Source organism: Neopsephotus bourkii, unplaced genomic scaffold, assembly GCF_033783945.1.
Source record: "Neopsephotus bourkii isolate Nb327-2 ecotype Australia unplaced genomic scaffold, CSIRO-AGI_Nbou_v1 NB_1792, whole genome shotgun sequence".
Lineage (NCBI taxonomy): Eukaryota > Metazoa > Chordata > Aves > Psittaciformes > Psittacidae > Neopsephotus > Neopsephotus bourkii.
This window is the reverse complement of record NW_026902266.1, coordinates 8,666,525-8,682,054: the sequence shown is the minus strand read 5'-3', so window position 1 is coordinate 8,682,054 and position 15,530 is coordinate 8,666,525. Positions and strand designations below refer to the sequence as shown.

At 38.5% G+C, this 15,530-nt stretch overlaps 1 protein-coding gene and 1 long non-coding RNA gene across 6 annotated transcripts in view; one reads left to right on the top strand and one right to left on the bottom strand.

The window, feature by feature from the left end:
- Positions 1-15,530, top strand: part of LOC133226671 (uncharacterized) — a 66,827-nt gene that overhangs the window by 3,586 nt on the left and 47,711 nt on the right. For 3 of the 5 annotated variants that reach the window (XR_009729610.1, XR_009729607.1, XR_009729608.1), the window contains exon 2: positions 2,693-2,834. This is a non-coding gene — a long non-coding RNA (uncharacterized LOC133226671). Of the gene's footprint in view, positions 1-2,692; positions 2,835-6,500; positions 7,066-14,551; positions 14,614-15,530 lie in introns of those variants that run through there. The other 2 variants (XR_009729611.1, XR_009729609.1) reach the window with 2 other exon arrangements.
- Positions 1,442-15,530, bottom strand: part of ABCC8 (ATP binding cassette subfamily C member 8) — a 75,376-nt gene continuing 61,287 nt past the window's right edge. Inside the window, exons 30-39 of the mRNA XM_061380475.1 lie at positions 13,430-13,532; positions 11,935-12,048; positions 11,184-11,304; positions 10,897-11,027; positions 10,225-10,303; positions 9,198-9,306; positions 7,482-7,585; positions 6,534-6,667; positions 5,184-5,246; positions 1,442-2,062 (exon numbers count right to left, since the gene is read on the bottom strand). Of these exons, the coding sequence (XP_061236459.1) occupies positions 1,925-2,062; positions 5,184-5,246; positions 6,534-6,667; positions 7,482-7,585; positions 9,198-9,306; positions 10,225-10,303; positions 10,897-11,027; positions 11,184-11,304; positions 11,935-12,048; positions 13,430-13,532 (1,096 nt within the window). The 3' untranslated portion in view covers positions 1,442-1,924. The remainder of the gene's footprint in view (positions 2,063-5,183; positions 5,247-6,533; positions 6,668-7,481; positions 7,586-9,197; positions 9,307-10,224; positions 10,304-10,896; positions 11,028-11,183; positions 11,305-11,934; positions 12,049-13,429; positions 13,533-15,530) is intronic.

Genomic DNA, 15,530 nt, shown 5'->3' with positions numbered 1-15,530 from the left:
TGGAATAGGAGCTAGTCCAAATTGCAGTGTCAAATTCCAGGCACTTTATTAAAAGCATATGAAACCTCACTTTATCTTCCACAGATGGTTGCAAAACTTCTGAAAATCTCTCTCTGCAGCATGAGTTTGAGATGTTCTGTAGGGTGGTGGTCTCCCTAAGTTTTTACAGGATGAGATCTTGCCTTAGACCAGTACTGGGCGTCTAGGAGACAAGCATGCATATTAGCTGTAGTAGAAACCTCCTCTGTGTTGACTGAGCTCTTCTGCTACCCTGGAAGGATAGTCACCTATCTCCCATCTCTTCCCTCTTAGCCCTAATGTGTCCCTTGTATCGCAGTGTGAAAACACACCAATAGTTCTGCAGCTGTTTTTATTTTGACACTACCAAGCAAATGAGTCCCTGGAGGAGTTACCTCCCAACTGCACCTTTTCTTCTTCATCTGCAGCAGGCAGTGACAGAAGTCATGCATTTTATCTGCATAAGTGTATTCTATCTCCCTCCTTTTATCACTGTTCATCCTACACTCCTGCTGGTTCTCAGGCAGCGGTTTAATGCCCTTAGGTATTACAGAAATAATAGCAGGCAGATGCTGCAAATACTGTGCTCTGGAATTGATAGCACTACTTAAACAGCAATAACAGTTCTTCAGTTTTTGTAGTTTCAGCACTAGAAGTAATGCATTAAAAATACCACGTATCCCGTGACAACACTGAGGCGTATTTTTCTAAAAAATAAAGCATTCAAAAACCAGATTCCAAATTAATTGAGCAGGCTAAAGGAGAAAAAAGAACAAATGATTTTTCCCAAGTGCTAGGAATTCTTCAAAATGGGAAAAAGGACAAAAATGGATGTAAAACCAAAGTTGCCATAAAAAGAGTAATAGTGAAAAATTCATTGCAGCCTTCCATTGGGTTATTGACATTCTAACCTCTTAATAATTAGTAAATCCTGGAGTGACTGTCACAATGAATCAAGAGGGCACGGATAAGTAGCTGTCTAGCCAAGTTAGGGTAATTTTGGTACTTATAAGCTATCTTAGTAAGTATCCATAATTTATCGGTAAGTGCGACAGTGGGTGAAATATATGAAACTAGGAGAGGATGAGTCAAGCTTACATGGCTCCGAGACACAGTGAACGATTTAATACAGTTTATTTACCAGACTTGGAGGGATGATTTCCAGATGAATTGGTACATCTGCACTGGTCTGGAAACAGTGGACATTAAGCAGTGATACTTTATCACAGCCTGCCTGCTCTTAGCTTCTTCACAGTTTGGGAGCCAGTCAGGCTCAATCTCATTTGGAATCACTATAATATTATTCAGTGGGGGTAGAAGTGAAGTAGCCTAAGAAAGACTAAAGGAATCGGATTGTGACTAATTGCTAAATGGCATTAAAGGAGAGACCATCAGACACAGGCACTATCAATAAACCACAATGTAACTTTTTTAAAATAGATTTTATGTTTAGATATTAAAGCTTTACAGAGTCATATGATTAAAAGAGATACAAGCTTTTTAGAAATACCTTTGGTATATAATTTTTCTTTATGCATTTAGTCAGTCATAAGCATTATCTACAGTAAGGCTATCACACATAAAAAGTAACAGGTTAATAAAATGGTAGGAGAAGTTTAATATTTACATAAAAACTCAATTCTGGCCATGCTTGCTTGATGTGCATCCTGTCGTATTTCACCCATGTAGGTTTTTTCCAACCATATTTCATGGTGGCAAATAAAAACAAGAGTAGTATGCAAAAAAAGGAAAGTAGATGGTTAATTCATTAATACTTCAGATGGAGAAAATTGGCTCATTTTATTAAAAAAGGAAAACCTCAATTATGAAATAGTATTTATTTACAGGTATTTTACATTTTTAGAAAATAATACAATTGTACTTTAAAATGCTTCATTATTTTTTATTACTTATCTGCTTGTACAAAAGAAGCAAAGACACTGTCTTCTTGTTCTAGCAGAACCTCAGGCTTGTCATATTCCAAAATAACCCCTCTCTTCATTACAATAACCAAATCCGCATTGAGGATCGTGTGCACTCGGTGCTGAAAAATGAATAAACAAAATACCAGTTCAGTGTTTCTATGAAATATATTCCAGGATTCTATGAAATATATTCCTGGATAAGACAGAGTTCCAGAAACTGATTTTCCTATCAAGTTCAGTTAAGGCTACTTGTCATCCTTATTTATTGTGCAGATGCTGCAGAGCATTACACACCAAGAACCACATGAATATTCAAGTACCTAAACTGCACACAGGTACTTGCCTATGAAGATTCATATTGGTTCAGACTGCAGTGTCCCTAGCTCAAAGTCCTTCCATCAAACATTGCCACAAGGAGGTTGCCAGGAAGAGTGGGCAAGTACAGTACTGCACGAGGGTACTCTCCCAGGCCTGGACTACATCTAGGTCAGGGTGGTTCCTGAGCTTGGTGTGGTTTGTCCATTTGTAAAACTGACTGTGTTTCTTTAAGACCTTTCCCACATCTCTCTTGAGCTTTCAGAAACATTTTGCATCCTCATCCTTCGGAAAAGATTTTTTCAGGTTTGGTCCCCACTGCACGAGTATCTCATTTTGTGTGCTCTGGGCCTCGCTGCTCAGAGCTTCACTTGATGCCCCTTGCCTCATGATTTTGCAGACCTCTCTCACATGTCCTTACATTGTCCTTCCAGGCGGAAGAAGACTAGCCTGCTCAGCTGCTCTCCCCTTAAGGAGCAGTTCCCCACCTCCGATCATCTTGTTCTTTGCAACATTTTTCAGTTGTAACGTATCATTCTGGGGATGAGGAGACTGGAACTACGTGCATTATTCAAGGTATGTGTAAACTATAGACTTACACAGGTAAGTGTAAACTATACAGGTTTGTGTAAACTATAGACTTACACCCTTTTTCTAATAAGCCCTAGCATTTAATTATTTTATTAGGAAGAAACCTCCCCATTTTTTTCCCCCACAGTTAATACTGAAAATAATTAATTCAGCTTTTCTGCAATACTGTTATCTTTCTTGATCATTCTTTTCAGGTACTGATCATCACATAGCCCTATAAACTGACAGACTTCTTGCGCCCAGTGTGTTTTAGGGATTCATGGATTTGCTATTAGCTTTGATGGCTTCCAGAAACTGCTCTTATACTTTTTTTTTTTTGGCCTGCCTTGTTGCTTTTTCACATGTAACATGCTAGAGCTTATGATAATTTCTATTTTCTTTATTTGGCTATGACTTCAGCTTTTACAAGAATGCCTTCTTGTTTCTAATAATCTTTTTTCATTTGTTTAGCCACACCAGCTTCTTTCTATCCTAACAAAGAGCATACACTGGCTGTGGGATTTTTTAATAAAATCCAAATCCTTCTGTAATTGCTGTGATCCCTGACAGATTCAGTTTTCCTTGCTTCTTCTTTTAGCTCTTTTTCCCTACCATTTTTTGGTAATTTTTTTTAGCAAGCTCTCTTATTTTTGAAGAATTCCACTTTTTAACATGTGAAATCCAACTGCACCAGATTTTTGAGTCTGCATTACTTTGGAGGGATATTTAATCTTAGAATACTATGTACCCTGTTACTTATTCACTCTTCACCCGTAAGGTTTCCAATGAGATCTTGGGCACTCTCAGTACCAAAACAACTCTTGCATTTCCTTCTGTGTCTTCCTAGCCAGATGTTCCATAAAAATAATCACTGATGACATCTACAAATCTCATCTCTGCTGCAGTCCTTCTGTGACATTTATTCAGCCTACAAGAGGGGGGAGGGGACTGAAATACCACATTCCAGCTATACTTGCTGCCCTGGTTTTCTGATCTCTTTCAGTATAACACAATCATTGCTCCCATCCTGATTAAGTACACAGATGATAATACAGACACAATACTGTACTCTTTCCATTCTTATTCTTCCTAAGCACAAACAAGTACTATATGGCTTTCTCTGCAGAAAAAACAAACAAAAAAAAAACCCCACAAAAAATCAAACCAACCACAAAAAAACCAACAACCCAAGCACAACCCAAACCAAGCAAAATAAAAATACACATACAAAAAGCCAAAACTACTACTAAACCCCACCCCCCCAAAATCCCCCATGTTATGTTTCTACTACAGAATACTTTGAATACAAATCCACCTGCTGTAAACCACTTTTACATTTGGAAGTAAAAACATTCCAAGTAAGTTTATTCCAACGTGCTGTTTGTCTGAACTGTGCAATTCAAAATTCTCTCAGTCTTTCACTAAGAGAGTGGAAGACCAATAAAACTTTCTCAGCCTATTTCCAAACAAACAGGAAAAGATACATAAATGCAGATGCAGTGCAACTCAGAATTTTCATGCAGAGAAATCAGGAAATCTCATGTTTATGATTCCCTTGCTTTTTTCGTAATGACACACAGAACGGATACCATAAGATAAACAGGTTTTTCTATTACACATTTTCTAGGTAAAAACAAAAAGATGCTTAAGATTCTTGAGCATAGGTTTTTTGACTTGTGTTTAATTTTTAAATGTTAAGAAGCCTAATGACTTTATTTAGCCTTCCTGAAATACGTGTATTTTTAGAAATAGAGGACTGAAAGGTACGTATTGCTTCTGACGTTATCTGTTGAGTCAGTTACTTTGATTCAGGTCAAATCTCTTTCATAAACAATTTTTCAATAGATGCTCAAGATCGTTGTATAATCACTTTGAGAATATGCAAGCTTGAATTCAGCGACTGTCGACAGGGATGGAATGTTTATTTTTAAAGGTTAGGAGGATTCTATATTTTTTTTATTCTGAAACACGATTGCTTTTTCCAGTGGCAGAACTATCACATAATTTTACTTGTCCTTAGTTACATGATTATTGCAGCTTGATGAAACTTCTTCAGATTTCACAGTAGTCAAAGTCATATTATAATTTAAATTAGCCTAAAACAGGTAACAGAAAATAGACTGCATACTTGGATTACATGCACTTGCAGGCAGTTGGACTTAGCTTCACACAGCCCATGAGAGAAGCTGTTACGTTTTTAATAAAACAGTTTAAAATGGAAGATAAAGCTTAAAATTAAACACAGTTAAAAAAAAAAAAGCCAAATGAACACATTTATTAACATTGATAAGAATTGACCAATATGGCATTTTTGATTCTTGTTTGCATTAGAACAGCAGCAGAGACTGTACTTACTGCTATTGTAACCACAGTACGGTCAGCAAACGCAGTCATGACTACCTTCTGGAGTATGTTCTCCTGTGTAAACAAAAACATTTGTTGCTTTTCAAACAACAGAAGTCACATGGTAGTCACACAGACACTAAGAGTAACCACTGATTATTTTGTGCTTTTATTGATCCTACATTGCAGAAATGAAAAATTAACTGCATGCTAGAACTAAGTCAGAGCCTGGTCTCCAGTTAGCCCTGCTTGCTCCTGCCACCCCCACTGCCTCTGGGCTTCAGAGCATGAGAGCTGTGCTCTGGCCCCAGAATCCCTGCCAACGTGGCCTCAGACTTATAGTGAGGAGAGGAAAGGTGAATTCAGGGTGCTGCCATGCTGCCTGCATGCTGACACGTCTGTGTTGCATTCTTCACCCTGCTGCAAGTCTAGGAATGTCCCAGCACACTGGAGACATCTAACACCAAGGGGTGGCAGGGATAAACGTACGGTGTACCTGGCGTATTATAGCAGTGTAGATGATATTCAAGATGGTCTTAGCATACATAGTTCTCACTCAACAAGTACTTAATCCTTTGCTATTTAGGAAACCTTGTTGTGTACCAAACTGCCTACAAATGTCACTAGCATAGATACCTTTAATTGCTATTACCTGTTCTTTAGATATGTATCTCAAGGGAGGAACTATATCCTAAATGCATTAAAATTGAAAATGTATTTTAACTTGGCTGCCAGAATTAAAAATTGTAGCTGTTGAAATAAACCCCTCCAATTACATTCTTTATTCTTAGGATGAGGAACACTGAAACATTTTCCATAACAACATAACAAAGGAAAAAAAAGAACCCCTAAGAATGCATTTGGCTAAAATCCAGTCAGTGCACTATTACTGTGTGTTTTAACATCTGCCTAGCAGTTTCAGGCAATTAATGCAATAATCCAGTATGCCTTTTCTATATCTCTGTTTATTTTCTTGACTCTACTTTCAAGCCTTCAGAATTCCTGACTTCACCATGCTGGTCTGCTTGCCAGTTTACCTTTCACTGACCATCCCCACTGACCTTACAAAGTTTTGTTTTTTTTTTTTTTTTGGAATATCAAACTACCAATGAAAATCATGCTTCATTTTCTAAGTGCAGGAGATGCTGAAATAACTATTAACCCCATAGTAAAATGATTTAAAAGCTCTTTAGATTAGTTAGCAATGACTCACAACTATCTTGGACTTGTAAACACATCTGCACTAAATATGGTGTAAGCATATTACTGAGTGGATAGAATTGCTTTCCACCTTTTTATTCACATATTAGTGGTTGTCTCCCCCTCAAGGAAAACAAGCAATCAGGAACAGTCCAAACTCACTGTTGCCATGTCAATAGATGCTGTGGCTTCATCCATGATGAAGATGCTCGTCTTCCGCACAAAAGCCCTTGCTAGGCAGAACAGCTGTCTTTGCCCCTGGCTGAAGTTTTCACCCCCTTCTGTGACTATAGCATCTGGAAATGATATAACAAAATCAGTATTTAGGTGCTCTGTGTGTGTGTATACAAGAGGGTCAGATCAGAGTACAGCATATGCTTGGGAAATAATGTCTCACTTTCAGCGTAAAGATTCTCAAAGTAACATATTCTAGGTCTGTAGCTCCTGGTGACCCCATTTTGCTTGTTTATTTACATTGCTCAGAAGAACTAGTACTGTCTCACTACTATTCCTGTCTCACTATATTCTTTACATCTATTAGACATCAAAGTAACTATGAATGTTTAGGAGTGAGTTTCTCTGGAATATGTGCAGTTTAGGGTACTGTTACTGCATCCCCCTGTCAAAGTAACATTCATAATTTCTTTACCCAAAGATTGTATAACTTGCCATTTTTAAGGTTTTTCTTTGTTTATATATTTGTGTGTGTTTTGGGGTGTTGGTTGGATTGCTTCATGGTGGAATGATTCACACCTTTAAGCTTTAAAAATCTTCCTCCCTGGATATGACTTGGAAAATAGAACATATTCTAGGTAACACTTGACTTGTTGGCACCTTATTTGAATTCACAAGAACCAATGCTTAATGACGAAGACATACTGAAATAAAATAATAATTTTATCATTTATTTGAATAGAAGCAGGATTCTGCCCCACAGGAGCAGCTGGTGGGGGAGTGAGATGGATATAGCACCTCTGCCTGCAGGCAAGCACTTCCTGTCACCTAAAAAGCTTTTTTTCTTCAGCAGCTACCTTTTTAATACGTAGAAAATGTGAAACAGGAATGTTGTGCACACTGGAAGTAATTTTCTCAAGAAGAAAGTCTTATTACCTAGACCCCCAGGTAGCGCTTTCACCACATGCTTGAGTTGTGCTATTTCCAATGCTTCCCATAGCATGCTGTCAGTGCACTTCTTCTCAGGGTCCAAGTTAAACCTGCAGTTATGTGTAATTAAAGGGTATCAGTCAATATAAACTTCTACAATATGTTTCTTCTTATAGTGCGCTTAGAAATAAACCTGCAAACAATCAGAATCACGTGCTCAACATCTGGGGCTGATTCTGATTTATCATCGGTATAAATGCTCTGAATTTTGTAGACCTCATCAACATTTATAGCAATGTGATTAGGAACAAAATCTGACTCTCAGCTGAGCAGTATTTGAAAAACTTTCTGTTTTGCAGATCTCTGTGGTTTTAGAATTTATTTTGTTCTGAATAAACTGAAGAAATTCTTATGTTTTACTAGAAAAACGTTTGGAGAGAAAAAAAGTTGTGAATATGATCAGTTCAAATTAACATTTGTTAACAAAGGCCAGATTTCTACCATCTCTCCTTTTAAATTCAGTGTCTCTGTTCTTTACTGCTACATAAATGGTAAACAGAACAATCAAGCTTCATACTGAAATATGAAATGCAAGTCTTCTGTACAACTGAACAAATCTTGGACTTATGAATAGATGAATGGTATTTTAGCTTGCTGTGGCCCAGAAATGATAGCAACAAATGGGAATCTCCTATCATTGTATAGAATGATAGTTGGAAATAAAAGATTCAATGATGTGTAACAGTTTATTTGTATGTTTTATTCCTACTGTATGTGCTGTGAGTGAACAATGCTGGCCTAAATAATTTTAATAGGTTAATTAATAAAACAAAGGCATACAGTCACATGACATGAATGAATCATGCTCTATTCCAGGCAAGTGCAGGAGATAATCGTGAGATCTGTATTAGCATGGAATCAGCAAACCACAAAAGCCTGTATCATTTTTAGTGAACTCTAATGACTAATATGTAGAAACTGTAACTGTAGGTGGTGTAACTGTGCACTGAGGATTGTAATGTTCCTTTCTAAGGTAAATGCCACAGACAGGGAAGGACATTTGCTGGAAACTGTGGAGCTTTTTGCCATTATTTCTACTGCATCAACCACTCGGAGAAGGAGGAAGAGAAGGGTGTTTGGTCTCACAGATGAAAGAATGGCTCAAAAACTAGAAAGCAACACGGATAAGAGGTTCCAGGATAAAATACCCCAAGCATCCCCATTACTTCTTATATTGCTTTACTGCTTTCTCTTTTTCTACGTTAATTTTTCAAGTCTACATTTTCTCTGAGAGTCTGCATCTCATATTTTAAGGCAGTCAGGTGAAAACAGATGTAGGAGTGTCCTGGTTTCAGCTGTTAACAGTTACTTTTCCCCCTACTAGCTGGTGCAGTGCTGCTTTTCAGGAAGTGCTGGGTGGTGATAGGTATTTGCTCAGTGAGATAAACTGATTATTAGATCCTGGCAAAATAAATAGTGACTTTCTGGGATGACTTATGCCAACAGCGTGCTGACCAGGCTCAGGCACCAGAAAGGTGCAGTGTGGCAGGGGTAGGTAAAAAGCAAATTCAGAAGGCAGTGGTCCTCCCTACTGCAACTGAGACAACAGGAATTGAACAGCTGGCTATCAGCAGCTCTGTAAAAGTCATTATATTGTATAATTATAATATATAATAACATATAACTCTTTTATGTTTTTTATTGCTGGTGCTTAATGCTTACCGGATTGTTCCGCTGAATAAAATAGGATCTTGTAGAATGATTGACAGCCTGGATCTCAATGTCTGTAAGGGTAGCTTAGCGATATCTATACCATCAATGATAATCCTTCCTATTCAAAAGAAAATAGATAGTCTACTGGACTGTTTATCATGCCACATAGCTGCTGGCAAAGACACAGCTCACTTTCAGCTTGCAATACAGTACAGCAGGAACAGGCCTTGAATTGCATATCCCCTTATTCACTAATGAAACACATTTTGGTTAAGCATCAAGCACAACTATCTTGAGACTAAGCCCCAGCTAGGATGAATATGAAGCGTACCTGTAATATTTTATGAAAGATTAGACACTACTTATCTGCGTGACCATTATAAACATCTATCAAACAAGGTAAAATATTACTTCAATCAGGGACTAGTTGGCAGGGGGAACCAATGTTTCAGAAAACCAAATTACTGTAGAGCACTTAGAAATTTTACCTCCAGGTACAACTGTCTGGCTGTGCATAAGGGCCCTGTGGGTGATGTGGCTGGGAAACTGAGGCTAAAGTTTTTTGAGATGCACAGGAATGCTCTGTGGGGTACACAGACATGGCACACACAGTAGGAAATATGGCAGGAAATTCCAGGGCAGCAGATCAAACTGACAGACAGGGAAGGACATCTGCAAGCCAAACTGCAATCCCCAGTTGCTGAGTTTCCTGGGCCAGCAGGTCCTAATCTGTACCTTGTGTACAGATCCTTCTTGTACTTAGACTCCTTCCCTTTTTATGCTTTGCTCCTGCTGTTGTGGTTTAACAGCACCAAAGGCTGTCCTCTGTCACTCTTGGACTTTTGCTTCTGTCAGGTAGAATTTCCATTGATACAGCTTATGAATGGCACAGCTGCTAAGTGACAGATAATACTGTATTTAAGCAAGGCCAGAGAGCGTGTCCTGCAGGTTCAAAAATCACACTTCAAAGCTGCTGCTGTTAAAGAAAGGACTTTCAGGAGCTAAGCTTGAGCAATTCACAAAAGTGCAATCTTACCCTCAAAGGTGTCAACCATTCTGAAAAACGCTAGAGAGAAGGAGGATTTTCCACTGCCTGTTCGACCACAGATCCCAATCTGTGTGACACAAGAAGCAGATGAACATCAGGTAAAAGGAAATGGATAATGTCTGTATTTAACATGTAAGATGAGTGGGTGTAGCAGCTGTTCTGACCCACATGATCTTTATGTCCTGATAGTTAAGTTAAACTGAACTGGCTATAACAGAATCCCTGAGTTCACTCTTTGTCTTTAGAGATCTGAGCAGTTATAGATAAATCAAAGCCAGTCCTATATACAGTGGCAATGATGGAAATAAATGCAAATGAGCCACATGGGAATGATGGCAAGTAGGTCTAACAAAGTAAGGGGTCACTGTTTTTGGCACTGTGTACTGACAGAAGGGCACTGGGATACTGGGAAGTGGTGTGTAGTTCTAACTTCTCTCTGTAATTTCTAACTTCTAAGTTCTTCTAACTCTCTAAGTTCTAACTTCTCTCTCTCTAAACACACCAACCCCCAGGCCCCTTTCCAGTACACTGTATTCTTTTAGAGAATAATATATCCGTAATTCAGTCATCAAAACATGCTCTGGTATGGTGGGTTTTTCAACTCAAGTTTCTACTATGTGCTAGTCTAAAGAGCTTCTCGGGATCACTGCAGTTTTTTACCTTTTGTCCTGGAGAGATGTGGGCATTGACATGCTTCAGCACTGGCTTTAAGTTGCTGTCATATCGGACACTGAGGTTCTGGATTTGGATCTCCCCTCTGTCTGGCCAATTCTGAGGAATCTGTGAGGCAGCTGTAACCAGGAGTACAGGGAAATAAGATAAAATTCAACCCTCTCATAATAAATTAATCACTTCATAAGTGATTTACTATGTTTTTTATGGTAATATACTTCAAATCATTAAAATTTCAGCAAGCTTTTCTGCATGCTGCATAAAACTCCACTTACAAAGGAGCCCTTCATAATTTTCAGCTTCTGTTTTGAGCAGGCCATTGATTCTTTTCACTGCACCCAGCTGGATCTCCATGTCAGCCAGGTTACGAACCATCCAATTCAGATAGTTAGACACCTGATGTAAAGCAAATACACTGCTAAATACTAGTTTTTTAGTAGTTTGCATCATTTGACCAGCATGCAGTTTGTATTCCTCTGTAGTAATACTTGTTCAGTCTTAATAAACTGAAGTTGTGAATGAACCAAATGGTGCACATGAACAGGCTGACAACAATAACTAAAGGCTAAATTTCCTAACTGCAGTGCACAGATACTTTGGTAGTACAGCAATCTGAACTATACTAATAGAAAAGAGGAAGGGAAACAATAAATGTAAGTGAAAAGACAGCATCTTGGTAACTTCAGGTTTGGCAGTCTAGACTAGTATACCTGGGCATGCTCATGATGCACTGAAAAAATATTCTTCCAATGCAAGACAATATAAAAATATGATGCAACTTGGCCATATTTTGTTGACATATTTGAACTAACACTTCAATTAATATTTTATCTAAAAAAAGAAAGCATACTCCCAAATATGTCAACCCTTGCATGTGAACTGAAGTTGAGACACAGTTTGAGTGATGTTACAGTACCCCCTATAGACGTACAGACACCTTCAATCTTCCTGTTCATCTTTGTGCCCTGAATTGCAAAAAAAAAAATAAAAATTTGGGAAAGACAGAAAAGGTCCTGAGATTCTTACCATAAGAGCATAGGTTAGTCCCAAGCCTACAAGTCCTGAAGAGAGCTTATTATACAGGCAACTGGTAATAGAAGTGACAGCCGCTATGAGTACCACACATGCTCCAATGTACTCCTGAAGGAATATGAATAAGCTCCATCACTTTAAGTCTAAAATGATTAAACCATTCTCATAACTTTGCATACCAAATAACAAGCCCATTGCAGAATTTGGATAACTCCATACAGACCCTGCTTAGGAGCCCATTCTTGTTGCCTTTAGCGTGGCTGTGCTGTTTGGAAATGCTGATACAACTCCTTCTGTGCAGAAAGAGTTGTATCAACATTCCTTATCTTCTGGTGAAGTCAACAGAGGTATCTTAGGCATGTAATGGAGCTAGCTGAAACTATGCAGCTATTATTACCTGGGATAGGAGGGAAATGCTCATGTGGTCCTGTCTCTGAGCAGATCCTGTCTATGGCTGGTGATGAACTGCTGGGAGGCACTGCTGTTGCTGCTGAATGGCTACCATCCGTATTTGTTCAAACAAGCTGTTCTTGCACAGCATGTATCTATTGGTTTGACTGTGTCCACCCATGATGGATTTTATTTACTTTAAATCATTAGTAATCTAACTTTCTACAGACAAGTCTGAGTAAAGTTATGTTAACAGACTATAAAATGAACTCTGTAGGAAGGAAATGTCACTCATATATGTGTCACTGTTTAGGGACATCAGACAATTTAGGACTGAACATACAAAAGGGTAATAACATTTTATCTAAGTCATACTCAATATCTGAATTTAAGAAGCAAAAGGCACCAGATAAAATTTAGTCCAAAATGGAGGCATAAAGTGTAACATGAACAAGACTTAATATACACTTAGCACATGTGAAAGGAGCCCATGTTACCACAACAGCAGTACCTGTATCTAACAAAGACTGCTATAAATACAACCATCCACAACACGGAAGTCCTTGATTAGCTTCTTAGGGAATTATTTCTAATAAATAATTTCTCAGGCCACTTTACTGAGAAATCTCAGGAAACAGGCACCTGAATATCTTTGGTATTCTCTAGATGACCCATAAGAAGGCACAGACTTGTCTATGTCCTTCTGCTCATTAGGAGAGCCTCCAAGATGTTGAAATGCTCTGGGAGAGCCATAAGGTAAAGGCCTGCTGACACTGACTAACCCAGTCCTACAAAGGCATCCTGAGTGGCAGCACAGCTTGACCCACTCTGATCACTCCTGACACACAGAGAAGCCAGTGTGACCTACAAAATCTATTCTTGTCTTGGAGAAACAGCTGCAGGCTATGGGGAAAATTCATACTCTGTTCAGTTTCCAGGATGGGCTGGGCACGTGTTCATTACAGATAGAGAGATATGAATATAAAGAGTAAAGGTATAGCTCTGAAACCCAGGTAAGGCTCTGTAAGTGCTGGGTGTCTCATCAGATTACTTGGAATGAAGTAAAATAACCTCGTGTATGCACAAACAATGTACTTGCCATGCGGACTTCCAGCCAGCGATTGGCAGCTGTGAGGAAAAGGGAAGCGATGTTGTTGGAATCTGTGTATTCAAGAAGCTTTTGTCGAAATTTGGCTTCATACCTAAAAAAAAATAATAAATAAAATAAGAAAAACGAGGGTATGAGGAAAGCAGAAAAAAGGAAAGAGGAGAGAGAGGACATAGGAGAGATGGGAGAAGAGGAAAGAGGGGAGAAAAGGAGGAAAAAGGAAAGAGGAAAGAGTAGAGGAGGATGAGAAGAAGACAAGAGGAAAAAAGAGGCTTCAGATACTGAAAAAAGAAAAGTAAACTTTAATTTCTGAGGCTGTATGTTTATGGGCAGTTTGACAGAGGGTCTAAATCAGCCTGTTAATAGTTCAGAGTGTCATCATCTGCAGATTTTTGTTAGACCCATGCAAACTCTATTTGTACAGTATCTTCAGGAGTAAATGGAAGTTATTGCATTGACGAAACTCTGTATGGGACTTCTGGATCACACTGGACATTTAGGAAATGTATTTTATTACATGGCAATTGTGAGAGAGAAATCTGAGACAAAAAATTAAAACATACATTACAGATATCATACATGCATGCACATGCTGCAGAATGCAGTTTATCTTCCACTTCATCATATAAACTCAAGTTTTAGTATTTATATTACTGTAATGCCTAGAAATAGTAACTATTTATAAATCATAAACTCAAAGTATCTCCAGTCATACTGGACATATTTTAAGATACGTCCTTATCTTAAACAAAAGGAGCACTTTGGAAAACAGAAGTCCAAGCTCATGGTCCAACAAAAAGTAATAGACTGCAGAGAATTGTGTTCTGTCATCCCCCCTGCCAATGAATTAGCCACAAACCATGACTCATGGCAAGTAGGTCTGTTTACAGTTTATTATAGTGGATCTGCACCTACTCATCAGAATAGCTGCATCAATGACTTCTACCTTGAATTGAACAGATATGGAAAGTGATTCCCAGCTCCACCTATTTAGACTGGGGTCTTGTTAAGTATGCAAGTCAGCCCTTTTACCTGGGCATATTTATTTGCATAGGTGTAAATTACTGCAATGCTAATAATAAAGTGTATCAACAATTTTGTCTAATAATACAGAAGTCTGGCACAAAAGCCAGAAGGGAAGTAACAGAAGAGGCTTGAAGGCTTGAAAATCTAGTGTAAGTACCCAAAGCTTGTCTTTTTTTCCTCTTTATTACATTAGCAAGTTTAACAAACTTACTAATTTCCCTTTCTAAACTTTAGCTTATTATGGCTGCAACAAAGCACTACTTATTTATAAACTCAGCTCTCCTTATGCTGATGTGAGAGAAAGGTATGACAATGTTGTAAGTATGAAGTACACGGCTCAGAGAAGCTTTCAAATCTGTTCACTGCAAAGTTTCTTAATCCTTCTTTTGAGTACGATATAATAAAGTTATGTCTTTACATGAACAATTTATGCTTTTGAGGAAAAGAAGTAAGTGCCACTTTGTGGAAGTAATTTAGCTGTTCAAAACTTAGCCATGTGCCAAGACATAGCAGACATGTCTGCTGTGTGCAATGAAGAATGGCCTGGGCTGGCTGCTAGTGTATTGGGGTGTTTGCATAGCCTAGAATGGTTGTTGCTGAAAGCAAGCATTAGCGTCACGCAGTGTCAGAGCTGGTGAGCCCTGCCTCCCTTCAGGTCTATTACCCTTAGTGTCCTGCCATAGAGAGATGGCTGTACTGCTTCTGGAACCAATTCTACCACATTTAGCTTTCACGTCTCCATACCATGAGGTACTATGTGATACAGATATGCCTTAGAAGATGAGAGGTATGCATCATAAATCAGTTGTGCATATGCACATGAAATGAGGATACAGAAAAAGTTACCACTGTTGGTGGAATACTGCAGAAATATCAGAATTTCTCTTCCGAAAGTGTCCCCAGATTACCAGGCCTCTCAGAATACAGACCAGGCATTGCAGAAGCCTTCACATTTACATTTTTGACTATTTAGGACCAACGCTCTCTGAAGTGCCAGATAGCAAGCTACAGATCAGGCCAGGGCATCTGCTGAAGGTGTATTTATAGCTGCAGCAGTAGCTGTCTT